The 19693-nt window shown below is 36.3% G+C and overlaps 1 protein-coding gene across 11 annotated transcripts in view; it reads left to right on the top strand.

Moving 5' to 3' along the window:
• Positions 1-19693, top strand: part of Mpdz (multiple PDZ domain crumbs cell polarity complex component) — a 175064-nt gene that overhangs the window by 135765 nt on the left and 19606 nt on the right. For 10 of the 11 annotated variants that reach the window (XM_063251208.1, XM_063251212.1, XM_063251204.1 and 7 more), the window contains 4 exons: positions 128-321; positions 1701-1848; positions 18591-18677; positions 19474-19564. In XM_063251208.1, the coding sequence (XP_063107278.1) occupies positions 128-321; positions 1701-1848; positions 18591-18677; positions 19474-19564 (520 nt within the window). Of the gene's footprint in view, positions 1-127; positions 322-1700; positions 1849-6764; positions 7124-18590; positions 18678-19473; positions 19565-19693 lie in introns of those variants that run through there. The other variant, XM_063251233.1, reaches the window with a different exon arrangement.

The raw sequence follows: 19693 nt of genomic DNA, 5'->3' as shown, positions 1-19693 counted from the left end.
AAAGGCCCTGGGAGGGTGTGCATTTCTTTCTTTACTTCTTTTTTCCTTTCTTCTCTTCTTCTTCCTCTTTTCCTATTTTGACTGAGCTCATCTGTTTCCTCACTATGCATATCCCATATTCGTATAGGTAAATGGAATTGACTTGAGAAAGGCCACCCATGATGAAGCAATCAATGTCCTAAGACAGACGCCCCAGAGAGTGCGCCTGACACTCTACAGAGATGAGGCTCCATACAAAGAGGAGGACATGTGTGATGCCCTCACGGTTGAGCTGCAGAAGAAGCCAGGAAAAGGCCTAGGACTGAGCATTGTTGGTAAAAGGTGTGCCTGGGGGAACAAACTCAAGGACCTTTTGGAAATAACTATTGTAGAAAAATCAATATTAAACCAAATGGAAGACTCTGCACTGAGGAGTCTGGAAGGCAACTTTATTTTTTTTTTTGGAGGCGGGGGGGTCTTTTTCCTTTTTATCAGTACCAGGGATTGAACTCACGACCGCCTGCTTGCAAGGCAGGTGCTTATGCCGCTGAGCTAATCTCCAGCCCCGGCAACTTTATTTTTAACACTGGGGAACTGAATCAGAGTTCAAATCAGTAGCCAGTCACCAGTCAGCTTAGAGTTCAATTTAAGTACATTTTGCAAAAAGGAAATACAGGATTGATGACAGGTTATCACATGATTGGTTACATGAATTGTCATATGTTGTCAAGCAAGCTAGCACTAAGTAGATTTACTTAAAAGGAATTGTCTATCATAAGGCAGGAGAAACCAGGGAGGAAGCTGGGCTGAGGGAATGGTTGAAACTAACCATGTCCTTGACTAGTTTATCTCAATTGGACAGTTCTTGAAAGTAGAGTATGAATATATGTATGTCAGACAGTATAGGCAGTCCAGATGGATGTGGTCAGACTGAGTCAGGTTGGACTATCTCTAAGTTGCAGCTGATGTGTCAGTTAAGGCTGAGTACAATGGTTTAACTATGTGACAAGCAGCACTGGCATTGTTACAAGCTGCTAATTGATTTTTAACTTCTGCTATAAAATGTCTGTAAGTTTGCTGTTCTATAGTTCTGCCCTTCTGGAGCAGAGTCTTTATCAGTGGCTCAAATTTACAGGTAGCTGTGCTTGAATCATTCACTAATGGAGCATGGAAAACATTTTAAGTCAGTATATTGGGGAATTTTGAAGGTCCTTTTGATGTTTTTAAGATATGATTCCTGAGCGCAAAAATGCTTAATCTAGTGGACAAGAAATATGTTCTAGCAAAAAATGATCTGTTTATGAGAGACAAATGCATTGTGAAATCATTGGTAATAGAAACATATGTAAGTAACCATAGATGACTAAACATTAAAGGTGTCTTTATTCTAAAGAAAGAAAAATAGATTTAATACTCAAGGACTAATTATTAAGTCCCATCTTTACCATTTACTAGCTACCTGACCCATGAAAGAATAGTTGTACTCACTTTTATTCACAGTATATAATTGAGAAATGCATAAATTCTTATGAAAATCTTTTCAATCTGTGAAATACTATAAAAGATATTTGTTACAAACTCTATTCCAGTAATTTTGCTTAGCATTCATAATAATAAACTAAAAAATCCATTATAAATTTCCATTATAAAAAGTGATAGAATAGGCATTGATTGCATTACAGTTTAGGAAAAATAATATTCAAAACTGAAACTGTTTGTAGGAACGATACTGGAGTATTTGTGTCAGATATTGTTAAAGGAGGAATTGCAGATGCTGATGGAAGACTGATGCAGGGAGACCAGATATTAATGGTGAATGGTGAAGATGTTCGCAGTGCCACCCAGGAAGCTGTTGCCGCTTTGCTAAAGGTAAAAATCAAATCCTAAAAATAATTTTGTGTAATAGTATGCAAGAAGAAAGAGAATTTAACATGTTTAATTAGTGACTTTTTTTTATCTCCAGAGTAATCTCAAGTAGAACATGCTATCATATTTCAATAAAAGAGTAACAAATAATAAACGTATGATTAGCTGGTTAGTTTGTTGTTATATATTTACTTAATGATAGTAGGAATTGCTACCCAAAAGTCTAAACCATTAGTTAATCTGTTTTTTTTTTAAGGTGTTTTGTGTGAAATCTTTATTTCTCCATGGTATTTCGGAATTTATTCTTACAGACTGATTTAAGGGAGACTATCATCTGGCATACAGCTGCTCTTCGCAATGTGATTTGGAAGCAGTGTTCATTGGGTGCAGATTGGGAGATTATGTTTGGGGCTTGCCTTTCTCAGCTCCTTCCTTAACTCCTTTTTAAACTCAGTAGAGTTAACATCTTTCTGAATAATGATGAATAAAGTAACAAAGAATGTGTGCTAGGATCATTTTATTTTTCATGCTCTATAGAAGGGAATGTTTGTTTGAAATCCTAGTCTGACTCAAAATGAGCCGTTTTAAAGTTGATGTTTAAAATCAGGGTTGGATATGTCATTCTGATAATGAAGGTGATTCTTTGCATATTCATCTGACAACAGGCTGTCTGGGGATTACTTCACACATTGTAAAATCTCATTTCTAGGTACCACTGTAAGCTCTGTTACATGATACCTTATAAAATAGATTTCCTCAGGCCAGGGATTTAGATCAATGGCATAAGCACCTGCCTGGCAAGCATGAGATTGTGAGTTCGATCCTCGATATAAAAAAAAAAAAAATAGATTTCCTCCAATGAGAACTCACCTTGAGGATCATTTTCTGATGAGAGGTAGGACTAGTCTCATTTTAAAAATGGATTGCTGAATAGTCACTTAAAAATCTAGTTCTTGAAATTACAAATATATTCCCTGTCAGGGAACATTACATTGCCTAGAGAGATTTGCATTCCTTATAGGTAAGGAAGACAGTGATGTATCATTGTTTCCTTTCCCCTAACGTGTTTTTTACCTGAAGAAGTACAATTCAAAATTTCCTAGAAGGACATCGTCAGTAGCCATGTCCTGGGTACATGCTGATAGGAGCTTATAGAATAGTACAGTACTTCTACTGCAGCTGCCAGGTCTGTTGGTAGTGGTCGCTTCTCAATGACTGGATTTCATGAATGAGTGTTCTAGCCAAGGTTCTTCTTATTAGTCTCTGGTTTGGATAACATCTGGCATATGAATGCATATGTAAATTCAGTTATTTACAAAGCACACATTAAAAACTTTCATTTCTTGGAGTTGTCAGTCATCAAAACAAAGTAATCAGCACTTTCAAGGAAGAATAGCTTTCTTTTGGAGATAGTTTAAAAACAACAATTAGGTTCATAAGACTGGTATATTTTAAAGAGAAGGAAATACCCTAAAAATAATACGAATAATAAATTAATTTAGCCATTTTCTTTTTCTTTTATTTAAAGAGAAAAACAAAACAGTAAAAGGCTACAAGTAATACAGAATTTCAAGAGCAAAAATATACAGTAAGAATTCACTAGCTAATAGATTACATGTTGTCATCTCAGAAACAGTTGTCCAGGTTACAGAATTAAAGCATACAAAGTAGACATTAATACAATGAGATTGCAGATAGTTCTGTTCAATGATCCAACAAATACTCAGTAATACGGTTTTCTATCCTACACACTTAATTATACTTGCAGTTATATCCTTTAGATCACTTTCTTTCCTCTCTTTTTTATGCTAACAATCACACATTTTGAGTTCCATTACTCCTACAGTTTTTATAACTTTTTCTTTGAAGAGGAAAAAAAACATAAAACAAGAAACAGAACAAAACAAAACAGAACAACAACAACAAAAAAAACCCAATGTGACAAAGCAAAACAGAGTCAGAACAGGAGGATGGACATAGTATATAATGCAAAAAGAGATTACTAGGTGATCAATAATGGTTACCATTGTGCCTCTTGTTATCCTAAAAAGAGTTGCCTCTATCAGCTGATGTGAAAGAATTGGACAAAACAGTACATAACAAGACCAATAAAACCCACATTGGAGACCTTACTGGACTTCCAAAGAAAATAATAGTCAAACCATAATGGGCATCATAGAATGTCTGGTTGCCTTCAAAGTGGTTGCCTATACTCTCAAATTTGATACTGTTAAACAAAACAGAATATAATAAAATCAGTCAGAACAAGATGTGGAGAACAATACAGGGGTTCAAATCAGGTTAATAGGAAAACAAAAAAGTTAATACATCCCATTATTTTTAATTTAGTTTTCCCTTAATTAAAAGATACTAAGAAGTAAATTAATTTTTAAAAAAAGAAAAAAGTGGGGGAGATAAAAAAGAACATATCAATAGAACAACACAGGTCAGAACCAAACAATTTAAGCATCATTGTGTTTCACCACCAGATAGCCTGACATTAATAGTAGTTACCATAGTGTCTCTTTCCTTGAAATATTTGAGTCTAACTCCGTATACTGTGGCATCAAACTTATCAAGACAGTGTGAAACCATTCAAGAGAATGAAAGTATTGCAGGGTATTTAGAACCAGCTAACAGAAACCGAACATCGGTTTCTATTTATCTCTTTGCCTATAAAAAATTTTGCTTATACTGTTGCATACATTAAAATATAATAAGATACAACATGTTAAAACCAATGGAAACAGACGAACAACAACTTGATGGGGCTTCAAAACAGGATGATATTAATTCAGCACTAGCTATTACGCTGTCTTATTTTCTTCAAAATAGCTATTTGTAGTATCACAGACAATAAAATAAAACAACCCAGATTAAAACCATTCCAGTTAATGAGTGAAAACATTATATGGCTTCAAACCAGTGTGACTGGGAATCAGGATTGCTACATACTTCAAAAATAGTTAGCAGTGTATTATTGGAAGTTTGACCAGACTGCTTATCTCCTAAGATAAGTGTACAAAGAAAGTCTAAGTAAAAGAGACAAGTAGTATGTTTTTTGGGGTCCTAGAAAGTTATAATTTTCTTGGAGTTAAGACAAAGACATCTCTGGATAGCCTGTATTTGTTGGATTTCAAACAAGTTCAGGGGGAGAGGGAAGGTTGGCATGAGGAAAAGTAAAGGAAAAAACTGAGCTAAAGGCAGGAAAGATGCAGGGCCTTGAGAAATCAGAACAAAGACATTTTGTAGGCAGTATATCTTGTTAAATTAGGAGAATTATCTTGTCTCTAAGGTTGGCAATTGATCCCTCTGGAAAGAAAATGAGAGTCTTCCCTCAGCTGTGGTGTCATCCTGTCTTCAAAGCACCGTGGTCAGCAGCTTAGCCTTTTCCCTGCCTGGTCTCCAACAGTATATAATGAGAGGCTTATTTATGTAACTTACATGTCTTTGCTTCTGCTTATTGTTTTGACTTAGAAATTCTTCATTTAAAATTTTTTTATACAAAACTTTACCCACATAAAGTTTACTGAAGTATTATTTGTAAAAAGGAAAATGTGAAGCAATGTGGTTAACAAAAACTATATCAGCTGTGTTACTTCAGATTTGTGACAGATAATAATCTATTTAAAACAATATCTGTGACAACTGTGAGCATGAAAAAATAATCAGTAGAAAAGACAAAAAGTTTACATTGTCAATTCAACTATGTAAAATAAAATCATGGACTTATAATGATAAATATGAAACAATTGGTGGAATTACCCTCCTTTTAAATTTTTTATTATATTTTCAATTTTTGTTTGGTTACATAGACTTACATTTTTAGTGGAAAATCTGCCTTGAAATGTTTATAACAGTCAAAATTCTTTAACATTGAAAGACTTGTATTGTAGATAAATGAGTTATAACAGTTACAGCATTGCATAATGACTTGTTAGCTTCACTACTTATGTAAGCTGAAAACTTAAATAGTGCAAGATTCGTTTTTTGCTAAAAAAATTCCTTTATCAACAAAACAAAACCAAATTATGGATATTATAAGTTATGTTTTGATCTGTCAAAGTTTGATTCATGATCTGCACGTTCAAGAGTTCAGAGCATGTTCAACATGTTCAAGCAGAATATCGAATTTCTGGGGCTGGGGATTTAGCTCAGTGGCATAAGCGCCTGCCTTGCAAGCAGACAGTCGTGAGTTCGATCCTTGGTACCAATAAAAGCGAAAAAGACCAAAAAAAAAAAAAAAAAAAAAGAATATCAAATTTCTAGAATTCCTGTTATTCTGCACAGGATACTGACATAACAATTGTACATTGATTACGAGGCCCTGTAGTACTATGCAATTTTAAAATGCAGAATAAGTAACATTATCAAGTTAGACTTCCATTGTGGTCACACAACTACTAAATCATAGTCTGAATTTAAACCGGTATTTCTTATCTCAAAAGCCAAGACTCAAAAGCCTCCTTATGCTATTTTTAGTATTAGACTACTCAGCATTTCTGTATTCCAGTATTAGAGTACCCAGCATGCAGGTTGTTTATTTGTAGAGGGTGCCAGGGAAATTGTCTTCACTTCTTATTTTGTATTATAGTAATATGTAAGTATTACATAATAGGTCTACTCAACTGCTGTGTAGCAAGAGTTTACCAAACTATCTGAGTAATCCTTCTACTTAGGGCAAAACAAGTTGCAATTGTAGTAGTATTGTTTTTGCTTGTTTGTTATACCCTGAGCTATTCAATTTATTTGATCTTTCTGGATTAGTATATTCATAATTGCTTAAATCTCAATTTTGCTTTACCTTGGTAGAAAGAGTCTTCATATAAATCATGAGGTAAGATAGACATGTAGAGGAATGTAAACCAGTACAATCATTATGGAAATCACTATAGAGTTTTCTTGTTTTGTTTTTTTAGACAGGGTCTCACTCTGTAGTTCAGACTGGCCTGGACTCACAATGTAGCCCAGGCTGATCTCAAACTCAAGGTGATCTTTCTGCCTCAGCCTCCAAAGTGCTGGAATTAAAGGCATGCACCACCATACCCAGCCACTGTGGAGATTCTTAATGAATGGAAATCCCATATGACCCATGTGGAATATACAAGATAACCTCCTGAAAGAACTTAAGTCATCATACAACAGTGACACTTGCATACCAATGTTTACAGCAACACAATTTGTAATAGCTAAATCCTGGAAGCAGCTTGTATACCCATTAACAGATTATTGGATAAAGAAAATCCAATATATAAAAATAAATATATATTTATATGCATATATTGAATGTATGTGTATTTATATATTTGTAACTTTTTATATGTATTTATATATATAATGGAACAGTACTCAGCTATATTGAATGACCAATCTGTCACATTTGTAGGAAAATGGATACATTTGGAAATTATAATGTTGAGTAAAATAAGTCAGGCACACAAACTTTAATACTGTATAGCACCTCTCATTTGAATGAAGCATAGTACAAACAAAGAAAATGATGTAGAATGAATAGAAAATGACAAAAGGATTGATCTGTTGCAATAGGAAAGTGATCTCAGGGAACAAGGGCAAAACAGTGATCTCAGGGAACAAGGGCAAGAGGTAATGAATAGGGGATAGAGAGATAAGATTAAAGATATTCCATGTGCAGGAACCTAATGACCACAGTTACTGTACACAGTATACACTATGACATCATCTAAGACAAATAAACAAGTATGAAAAAGGAGATAGGGATAACCAGTGGGGGATGCAGCAAGGGGAGAGTAGAATAAGGAGCTTAAAAAAGAGAGAGGAACAAGCTATACTATGTACTTATATCCATACCCAAGGTGCTTGTAAACTGCATGCATTGCAAACATGTACTAAAAATAAATAATTTTTTAAAAAGAGCATAATTGGAAAAAAAGAGACAGGGCTGCTGCAACTGTTTATTATTGTTCAGTTTTAAATGTTTTTTAAAAGGCAAATGTTTTCTTAACAGCTTATGGAGCTCTATCCAAAATAGATGATATCTTAGGCCATAAATCATGTTTAAATAACAACAAAAAACTGAAATAATCTCAGAGTCTGTAAGATCATAGGAGTATGAAACTAGAAATCAACATTGATAACAGCTACAAGAAAAATCAAAAAAAACACAAATACATGAAGATTAAACAATACATTACTAAATAATCAATGTGTTAGAGAAGTCAGGTAGAAATTTAAATTTTCCTAGAATCAAATAACAATGACAGTACAACATATCAAAACTTATAGGATTCAATAGAAGCATTTCTAAGAGGCAAGTTTATAATTTGGTACCTTCGTTAGAAAAATAGAGTATTACGGATTAGTAACTAGGTGATGCATCTGAAAGTCCTAGAAAAAAAAAACCAATCCAAATTCAAACTTCCAAAAGAAAATAAGTTATAAGGGGAGGACTCAGTGAAATTGAGACTTAAAAAACAATAAAAAGGATCAGAGAGTTGGTTGTGTGAAAGAATAAACGTGATTAATAAACCCAATTTACCAAAGGAAAGCCATATCAATGTAATTAGAAACAAAAAAAGCAAAATCTCAGTGAATGCCATTGTAATCCAGAGGATTATAAGAAACTGTTTTGAAGATTTGTGTCCAGTAAATTGAAGAATTTAGAAGAAATGGATAAATTATTAGACATATATGACTTACCAGAATTGAACTAAGAAGATATTAATATTTTGAATAGACCAAAAACATTCAGTGAAATTGAGGAAGTAGTAAAAACACAACTAAGAAAGACTAGTATTTTATGGATTTATCACTGAATTTTTCCAGAACTTCAGAGAGGAGCTAATGTCAAAACTACTCAGTTTTACATGGGGTTGAAAGAGACAGATCATTACCGAAGTCATTGTTTGAGAGCAGCAGTACCCTGATACCAAAAATGGACAAGGACTCAACTAAACAGAAAACTACAAGCCAGTATCCTTAAATAAACATAGATGTATAAAAATCCTCAGTAAGTTACTTGTGAACAGAAAATAACAAACCATTGAAAAGTTCATACATCATGACCAAGTTGACTTCATCCCAGGGATGCAAGGAAAGTACAACATACATGTATCAATAAATGTAATGTGACATATAAGTAGAAAAAAAGCTAAAAATTACACAGTAACTCATTAGATGTTGAAAAAGCCTTTCATAAAATCCAACACTATTCATGACAAAAACTGATGGAAATAAATGTAGGACTTCACCTCAAACTAATAAAGCCATTTGTAACAAACCAACAGACAACATCATACTAAGTGGAAAAAAAATGAAAAGTTTCCCTCTAAAATCAGGAACAAGACAAGCTTGTCCACTCTTAGTGCTTCTCTTCAGTATAACTTGCAAAACTGGAACTGGAACAATTGGGCAAGAGAAAGAAAAAGCATATGAATATGAAAAGAAACAGTGAAGCAGACTCTTAAGAGCTAATAAATAAATTCAGCCAAGTGGTAGAACATGAAATTAACACAAAAGGAACATACTGAAAAAGAAATCATTATAATAGTTTTGCTCATGATAGCACAAACAGTTAAGTTCCTGCCAATCGGCATAATCACAGGATAAAAGATTTTATAATGAAAACTGTAGTACTCTGAAGAAAGAGATTGAAGAGGATATTAGAAAATAGACATCATCTGTCCCTGGATGGGGAGAACCAGTGTTGTCAAATGGCCATATTACAAAAAATAATGTATAGATTTATTGGAATTCTAATCAGAATATGAACAGCATTCTTTTTTTTTAATCGGTACCAGGGATCAAATTCATGACCGCTTGCTTGCAAGGCAGACACTTATGCCGCTGAACTAAATCCCCAGCCCCCCCCCCCCTTTTTTAACAGCATTCTCTCCAGGACTAGAAAAACGATTGCAAATGTATTTGAAACCAGAAGAGACACAGAATGGCAAAAGCAATCTGAACAACAAGAACAAAGTAGGAAAGATCACAATTAAGTGTTTGACATTTTAGTGAGTTTTAAAAAAAACTGCATGGAATTGACACAAAAATAGACATAGACCAGTGGGATGGAATAGAACACACAGATACAGTCCATTACACTGTTAGTATGTTGGGAGCCACTGAGCTACTGATTAAGTCAAGAGCATAGAGTGCCCAAGGAACACCCTGAGGACGTGGAGCCTCCTAGGTGAGTGGGTATTCCAGCCCCAAGAATATGGGATGTGAGATGCAGGCTAGTTATTAGGCAAAGAGGTTTCATCTGTCATCAACTTTCTGAATGAATAAATAAATGCACAATGTTGGTTGAGCAGTTCCTTTCCTCCCATCTTGGGGAGGGCTCCACCTGACCTCAGCTTTCTCTTATCTTTATTTCTTCCTCATCTGGATGTCCTCCCTACCCCACCCTGGGGACTTGGAGAGCTATATAGGATATGGCATAGTGGGTCCTGATCGTGGAACCAGGGTTAAGAAAAAATACTAAGTAAGGGGAAACTTCTCTTTTTTGCACTCAAAAGGTAGAAAAGTGATTGCATTGATAGCATCAGTATTAATCACAGAGGTGTACTGATATTGATATCAGTTGTAATACTTGGAGCAAGAGAAGAGAAAAACAGGCTTATGAGAAACAAAAGCGAAAGAGAAATAGTGAGTTTATCAGGTGTGTGAAACATGGGGCAGACCCCACAAATTCTCAAGAACCACAAATGTATGTGAAACTGTTGTATTCTTCATTCCTGTATTAACTTTATTTTTGTGGATTTACATTATGAAGTATTTTAATGGTCTTATGCTTGTTGAGACAACCACAAAGGATTTGGCTGGAGGCACTACTTTAAAACCAAGTCCCAATTGGAATAATGGTGTCAAAACAGTGCCCCTTCCCTCCAATAGAGCTTACACTCTCTGTCTTTGTTCAGTTAGACAGGGAAAGAGTTGTGGGGGACAAAATGATCCTTCCTCACTGGAGGAGGGTTTTGTAGTGAATTCTGTCTTACAACACCAGATGAATTTAGCTGAACCACAAGTGGACATTTCCACCTTTTTTAGCTCAGAGAAGTTTTGCTGCACAGTTGGGTGAAAGTTTGTCCTATCAGAGAGGGAAACAATTTTCTCCTTGCCCTTTGCAATTGGCATTGAGAAGCCAGACAAGCAGGCAAGTGCATGGAGGGTTTTCAACATATCCAGCCTGTAACTGAACTTTAATCTCCCAGTAACCTAGAATAAATTATATGTCTTCATGAAACTGTACCCTTTAAGACCCAAAATGAATTAAAACAAGCTGCCACTACGTATGTTTCCACTGCCTCTTTTACACTATATTTAATAGAGCTCCTAGGACCAGAGATTATGGCCTCAAATTACTGGACAGGAATAGCTAAATCGTGTTTAAGTCTAGGGAATTATTTATTATGGAAAGAAAAAATTTTGAATTGTGACTGGATCAGGCTGCTCATAATGCTGCTCACAACATAGCTATTACAAAAGAATGTTAATTGGAGAGTGCCTTTGCTGCCACAAATAATCAACTACTTTTGAATTGCAAGTGTATGAGCAGATTAAAATAGCTGCTGCAAGGGCTTGGAGGGAGCTTCTTTCAAAGGATAAGACATCCCTTGGTTTGACTTTCATTTGTCAGGGTCCTGGTGAACCTTTTCAAGATTTTGTGGCATGCTTGTTGCAGGCTAGTGGGAAGATTATAAGTGATACCGAGTGTAGCAAGCTAATAGTTCAACAGTTGGCCTTTGAAAATGCAGATAAATGGTGTAAGGAGGCTTTAAGAGCCCACAAAAAAACAGGCTACACTGGTTGAGTTAATTCAAATTTGTGCATTGACAGCAGGGTGATTCATCCTCAGCCTAGAAAAGGGTGAGGGGACAGTCTTGTTTGAGCTGCAGAGGTAGAGGACAGCACAACTATTATCTGTTTCTCTAACAAAACTTAGTGTTTGTACAGGGTGTAAATGAGGGTATAATTGAGCAGATGAGTGCAGATCTGAAACTAATGTGGAAGGTTGACCCATTTCAGGAAAAGTCCAGTGGGGCCTGCCCTTTTCCCCACCAACTAGTGGCTGTACTTTCCCTAATTCTTCCCCAGCCCTACCCTCCAATACTAACCATGTTTCTGATTTCTGGCAAATGACAAAAGACAGCAGAAGCTTAGACTTAAGTCCCTCCAGATTCATAGGGACTCCCAAAATGGAATTGCAAGTTATTGCTACTGAAGTCTGTGGACCTTTGCCTCATGGAACAGTGGGTCTCCTGCTAAGCTTCAGCAGTTTCACTTTAGAAGGACTCCAGGGGTTACTTGGTGTCACTGACACTAATGATACAGGGGAAGTGAATGTTACGGTTCAAACTATTTGAAACACTGTTCAAGTCATGCCAGACTCTCTGCTGTTGTTATTCATCCTTTGACAAAAATGGGAAAATCTATAAATAAGGAAAGGAAACCCAAGGGTTTTGGGTCCTGTAATATGTATTGGTTTCAACAGATTAAACAAGATTGTCCCAAGATGGAATGAATTATTGAAGGAAAAACATTTAAAAAGACTTTTAGACACAGATATTTCAATTATGGCCTAACACCATTGGCTTAACGGCGTGGCCGCTGGATGTAGCAACTACAGATCCCTAGGAGCTGGGCAGTGTTTATTACCATAGTAGAAGTGCTGAGTTGCTAACCTGGATGGATACAGAAAGCCTTTCTGGATATTTGTCACCTTACGTTCTCCCTTATGTACCAGTCTTTGGGGTCGTGACATATTACAGTTACAGGGACATTCTTGGTGATTCCAGACTCCTTGTTGACTCATCAGATGTTACAACAAGGCTTTCTTCCTACTCAGGGTCTTGGTAAATACAATCAGGAAAGGAGAATACTCCTTCCAGTAGATCCTAGAAAGAACTATTTTAGCATAGAATACCCATCCTCATATTTTCATGAGGGACCTTGATCTCTTATCTGATTCCATGGACAGCTGATGACCCTGTTTCGGGTGATCAGTGGCCCCTCACTCAGGAGAAGCTTAGTGCTGCTCATTTATTGGTTAGTGAATGGATAATAGTGGTGCACCTAGAATCCACCAATACCCTATGGAATACCCCAATTTGTGTAATAAAAAAAGAAGTCACGAAAGTGGAGATTACTACAGAATTTGCTGGCAGTTAATAATACCATGGGAGCACTTTAACCAGTATTACCCAATGCCATAGTTATCCCTGTGCATTTTTCCCTCATGGTGATTGATTTTAAAAGAGTGTTTTTTTACTATCCCTCTCTGTCTTCAAGATAAAAACATTTTGCCTTTAATTTATTCTATTAGTCATCAGGCCTCTATGTGCTGCTTCCAGTGGTGTTGTCTGCCACAAGGAATGGCAAATAGTCTGATCCTGTGTAAAAGTTTGTGGCTGCAGTCCTTTTGTTAGTCTGTCAGGCTCATTCATCTGCCTTTTTTATCCATTACATGAATGGTGTCTTCTAGCACAAAAATCCACATCCACTTTGCACCAAGTATTCAGTTAGATAATGCCCTTTGTAATGCAGGCCTAATGGTGCCCCCCAAAAGGTGCAAACTGTGGCACCTTTTTTTATTATTTTGGTCACCTTATCCCATAAAAACATATTGTGCCCCAAACTGTTCAGATCCATTTTATCATTTTGCAACCATAACTGACTGTCAGCTTCTACTTGGTAGAACTAGTTGGCTCCACCTAGCTCTTAAGTTAATAACATGATTGAGCACCTCTTTGACATTCTGAAGGGGGTCCCAGCCCCTACCTCTCCAAGAACACTTGTGTTACAGGCTGAAACTGCCTTAGACAAAGTTAATCTGTCTCTCTTTAATGTTCAGCACTCTATAATGGGCCTCTCTTAATGTGTTTAATTAAGGGGTCCTGTGACAGTCTCCCAGCCCTCTACAATGGCTACATATGCCACATACTCTATACAAAACTATTATACCCTTTTATAATGCCGTGGTAGGACTGATTGCACATAGGTAGATGCGATACATGCTATTCAGCTTTTTGGATGTAAGTTGCAACATATTATTGTTCCCTTTCAGTGGTTATGGAAATTCCCATCCTCTCGGCAAACCACATCAGCCAACTTCCCTGGTATTAATTGTCATTATCCTCCAGATGATGTTGCTTCCCCAACACCCTTTGTCTTCTGTTCAAGACTAAGCTCAGTTTCCATTGCTGGAGGTATTCCTGTGGGCAACGGAGGTTATGTTATGGCCTGTTCCTGAATATAAGATAATGATTTTTCTTGTTCTCAAAATACAGAATTGCAGGCCATTATATGGGCCTTACAAGATCTTTCATCTATTCCAATTAATCTTTTTTCAGACAATGCTTATGTTTGTGGTATGATGTACCACACTGACACTACCACCATTCACACTAACCAGGAAGCTCTTTTTCATTTATTTCACACTGTTTAATTTGCCATTCGGTCACATCATGTCCCCTGTTTCATGGTCATTTACATTCTCATTCCCAATTGCCAAGACCTCTCATTAAGAGAAATGCTGCAATAGACAGATTGCTAGCAACTGCCCCTGTTACTCTATCTCAGATCCCATTCAATAGACTTTCGTCTCCCATTGCCACCTTTGGTCAGCAAGCTTCTGCTTTAGCAAACAGTTGCACTTAACCCAGGAACAGACTTAACAAATCATTAAACAATGCTCTTCATGTGTAATATTTTCCCTCACGCTCTATGGGGGACAGTCCCTGAGGATTATACCTCAGGCATCTCTGGCAAGTGGATGAGTTTTATTCTCTATGCTAGATCTGCATTTCAGTGCACATTTTCTCAGGGTTTATTTTTGCCGAATTGGTGAAGCAGCTAAACACGTCATTGCTCATTGCTTGGAGGTCTTTAGTATGCTTGGCCACCCGTGGGCACTCTAGAGTGACCATGACCCAGCCTATAAAAATGGTGCTTTCCAAACGTTTTGGAAAACTTCTCATGTTTCTTTTACCATGAGAATTCCTTATAACCTTCAAAGTCAAGGAATTGTTGAACAGTTCACCATATACTCAAAATTCAGTTATAAAAACAAAAGAGGCATCCTTCCCTGCAAAATTTATACCTCATAGTAGACTTCACTTGGCAGTATATACTATTAGCTTTTTAAATCCTATTAAACTACAGCAGCAGAAAGATGATTCAGTCAGGTGAAAGAAAAAAGTAAGGATCCTTTGCAACAATCTTCATACTGGACAATGGAAGGGACCCACCAATACCAGCATGGGATAGAGGGTATGCTTGCATTTTTTGAAAGAATACTTAACGGCCCATCTATGTACCAGAGTGTGCTTTCAGGCTGTATCATGGACTCAGGTCCAGAGAAAGTTGATCCCACCTTTCAAGAAGCTGATTCTGAGCCCTATGACCGTGATGCCTTGGAGACCACAGTACCATTGACAGACAAGGGTGGTGGAAGCTTGACCTGGAGCCAATTAAAGTAATTGATCTAGGATGCCCAGGAGATGTTAATAAAAAATAGGAATCAAACATCTGAGTAGGTGACAATATATAGAGATAACTGAAAGCTTTGTAAAAGAGACAAAAGTTACTAGTAGTCTTAAGACAAAATAAAATGTAAAAATAGGTTAATTATAAATATAAGATTTTGTCCCTTCTGAATTCTTCTTACAAACGATCTCTACTAATTGATGTGCAAAAAAAAATCTTGACTAGTTCTATTTATAGTCACAAATTTGTAAAATTGTAAAAGAATTACTATAATTCAATTTGTTCAAAAATATATATGAGTGCATTCGGAGTTTGTAAAATGTTTGTCTGATCTCTTAAGCTGTGTACTTGTTTTTTTGTCATATCCATGAATAACTTTTTATTTGAGCTCAACAATTTTTTCTCTTTTCTTTTGCATTATTGGGTCATTTGTTCAAAATTCAATTTGGGTTACAGATTTAAAAGCGAGCTTCCACCTGGGTGGCAACTGTTCAATTTGATATCAAAATGAGTTCGTTCAGATGTCATTAGAGATTGTTAAGATTAGTAAAGAGACTTTTCATACTTGAATAATTATTGGCTAAAGTTCCCTTTGATGAATAAAGGAGCAACTTCCTGGGAGAAATTATCCCAGCTTTTGTTCATTAACAGGAGACCCCAGTGACAACCCAAGAGACAACCCAATAAATGTTATTAAAATACATTTTTCTAATATGTTATTATTATTGATTCATTAAAGGATTAAGTTTTCTAGAAATAAGGTTTTTAATTTAAAGATATTCTGATATAAAAGTTCTCATATGATAACTGATTGCTATTATAGTAGATTGAATGTATTTACACCCACTTCAGAAGTATGGAATAAGAACTATTTATAGTGATAGACTTTTCTTTCAGATTCAGACAGCTGTCTTTATCAAAAATTATGTGATATCCAATTAAAGGACAGCAAGTTAGGTAAAACTTATGTGTTAGAGATGGTTGATAAAAAAGGTTATACTATGTCAAAATGAAATTTAAATGTATTACAAAATGTCATTGTGATTGTCATACTACAATATTCTGGGTCTTTTGATTTCTAATTTTCTGTGTAGAATATGTAACTATTACCTGTTAATGTTCTGTGGAGATTTAAATGGTAGGACATACATGGTTGGTAGAAAATAATGGTTCAATTTTATATAATATTAAGCTCACTACTCCTATTAAAATGTAATGCCATTAACCTTCTCTTATGGATGTTCAGTTGGAGACCCCAAAAACTCGAAAGATAGTTGGGCTAAAAGGAAAGCCAATATTTTGGCCCTATCTCTTTGAGGTCAGTAAAGACCCAAGGATATAAAAGACCCTCCTCTGTGAAATCCTGTAACTCAGTGAGTCGCTGGTCTTCTGACCAAGGAGATTGTGGGATCACAGAGAGTAATGATTTATGATGTGTCTCAAGAAAGTCAACAGGAGAAAAAGAAATCTCCCAAGCTTTCCCAGAAAACAATTTGGTCAAGCAGTGGCTATGCCTCCTTAAGATGGCTGACACTGACAGAAATAGTAAGATGTGCTCTGCCTCGTTCCCAGGTAATTACTGAGGAGATTTAACTGACCTTGAAAGATAGCCAAAAATGAATTAATTCAGGTCTCCCTTTAACTTGGTATTGAATATCCAGCAGAAAAATGTGACCCCAAGAAAGAAAATTGTCTGAAGAGTCCTCCAAACACAGCTAAATACCCATTGATTGCCACTACAAAAACAGAAAATGGGGAGATGTTGAAATCTACTGAGCTAGTGATCAAGCCAGGAACATGGAGCACCCCAGGAATGCCCTGAAGGCATGTAGCCCCCCTAGATGAATAGGTATTCCATCCCCAAGAATATGGGATGTGAGAGGCAAAGTAGTTATTAGGTAGAGGGGTTTCAGCTGACATCAACTTTCTAAATGAATAAGTGAACACTTTGTGGTAGTTGAGCAATTCCTTTCCTACCATCTGGAGAGAGGACTCCACCTGAACTCAGCTTTCTGTATATGGTCTCTTATATTTATTTCTTCATCCTCTTGCCATCCTTCCCCCCAGGAGCTTTGAGAGCAGCTCAGGATGCAGCATTAGACATTTGGCCTTTGACAAGAGTTAAAACTAAATGCTGGAGAAAAGATATCCTCTTGTTTAACAAATGGTGCTGGAAAAACTGCTTATCCGGGTGGGGAAAAATGAATGTAGGCCCTTGTACTAAAATCAAATCAAACTGGATCAAAGACCTAGTTGTGAAAACAGAAATACTGAATCTGGTGGAAAATAGAGTAGGTGAAACACTTGACAGGAATATACAATGATTTTCTGAACAGAACCCTAATTGTACAAGATAAAGAATCAGTAAATCAGAATATATTAAAAAGCTTTTGCACAACAAAGGTTACAATCCACAGAGTGAAGAAACAACCTACAGAGTGAGGAAGAATTTTACCAGCTACTCTTCTTATGTAATAATATCTAGAGTAGATAACTTTAACTCAAAAAACTAGACCTCATTAAACAAAAGACTCAATAAGAAAATGGACAATTGAAATAGACTTCTCAAAAGAAGTACAAATGGCCAGTAAGTACATAAGAAGAAGTTCAAGATCTTTGGCTGTTTGGGAAATGCAGACCAAAAGTACACTGGCATTACATCTTTCTCTAGTAAGAATGGCTATCAAATACTCAAAAGCAAACTGATGAAGATGTGGGGAAAACAGGACCCTTCCAAATTGTTGGTGGAATATAAACTAGTACAACCACAGCCTTTGTAGCAGCACAATTCATAATTACTGAGTTATGGAAACAGCCTAGATGCCCATTGACAGAGAATGAATGAAGAAAATATAGAATATTTATACAGTGAAGCATTAGCCATAAAGTCATTCACTTACAGGAGAAACCCAAGTATAAGTAAAGAGCAAAATAAAGGAGAGGTGATAGGAAACAGGGAGGTTGACCTTTTCAGTATGAGGAAGGGGGCCTAGAAAGTGGGAAATAAAGAGGGAAGAGTTTGCAGGGGAAAAGGATCAAACTGATGAAGATATAGTAGTGTGTATATTAAGTCACCAAAATGAATGCAGTTAGGATATATCACAAACATATACTAATGGAATTAAATAAAAAGTAATTTTCCATGAACTATTAGAGGTATCTTTGCCTATGGAAATCCCAAAAGGAATATGCTTTATAAACAGTCCTGACAAAATGTATTCCTAAAGGTGATTATAGAATCTTACTTAAACAGTTCTATAAAACAATTGCTCCCTCAGTGTTCCCTAGGCACAGTGACCCTGGAAGTGGGAAGAATCAAAACCGGTCCATTTCACTCAGAGAGGAGGCCTTCTCAAAGCAGCCAGGTGGGTAGCTCTGGAATTACCAGGGTGGCTCTGAGTACACCTTGAGGAGCTCATACACAGCATCCCTGTGGGTCTATGTGGGGTCATGGACACAGGGCTTGTTCTCTGGCACCATGGATGGCGCAGTGCCTTGAGTTACCAAATTTGAGACAAGCAGAGCAAGGGATGAGAAAGGGCAAAAGACAAGGCTCTTGAGTAGCTTTGCATCCTTCTAAAGAACTCCTTTTCCCACAGTCTCAAACAGTAACCTTCATGTATATGAAGCCTGTCAGAAAGACACACTTTTAAAGTATTGTACAAGAAATAGCAATCATTTTGTATTCAGCTGAAAAATCCTATATAGGTTAACTATATACTCATTACCATCTACAGAAGTATGTCAAATAGTTGAGGAATTTTAGTAAGCCCTTTCCTCAATCTTGTCTTCTGATGACTTCAGTCTGTCCTTAGAGATCATTTACTGTCACCAGTATTTCCTGCTAACTGGGCCTAATTTCGTAGTAAGGCTTAGGTTTTATGCATAACGTTAGAGAGGATTAGTCTAAATGAGACTGTGAAAAATCCACTAAAATTTCAGGTAAGTTGGAATTAATATTTTTACCCTTTTTGGTTTAATATTTATATCATTAGGTAAATTATTCTTAATAAGACATTTGCTCTTCAAATTACCAAATGCCATTATTTTTAATGATACTTTTCCTTACAGGCAGTAAAATAATTGGCTTTTGTAATTAGTGGTATTTGCAGGGAATTGTGTTAAGCAAAACTTTCTAAAGTACTGTTTGTGTATTCGTAGGTGAGTGAAGGCAGCCTGTCATCCTTCACTCTTCCACTCTCTGGAATGAGTACCTCTGAGTCACAGGAATGCAGCTCCAAGAGAAACGCATGTAAGACTGGTTCAGCATTTTGAGTAGGATTTACTGGTCTGAATTTTAACTGTCAACACTGGTTTTATGGTTGCTCATCTGTTGTTGTTGTTCCTGTTTACCTCTGGGCTTTTCCTCCTCCGCAGATCA

Source organism: Cavia porcellus, unplaced genomic scaffold, assembly GCF_034190915.1.
Source record: "Cavia porcellus strain 051 isolate PalLab524CR breed Dunkin Hartley unplaced genomic scaffold, mCavPor4.1 scaffold_1, whole genome shotgun sequence".
Taxonomy (NCBI): Eukaryota; Metazoa; Chordata; class Mammalia; order Rodentia; family Caviidae; genus Cavia; species Cavia porcellus.
Note: the sequence above shows the minus strand (reverse complement) of the source record. Positions and strands in the feature narration are given on the sequence as shown.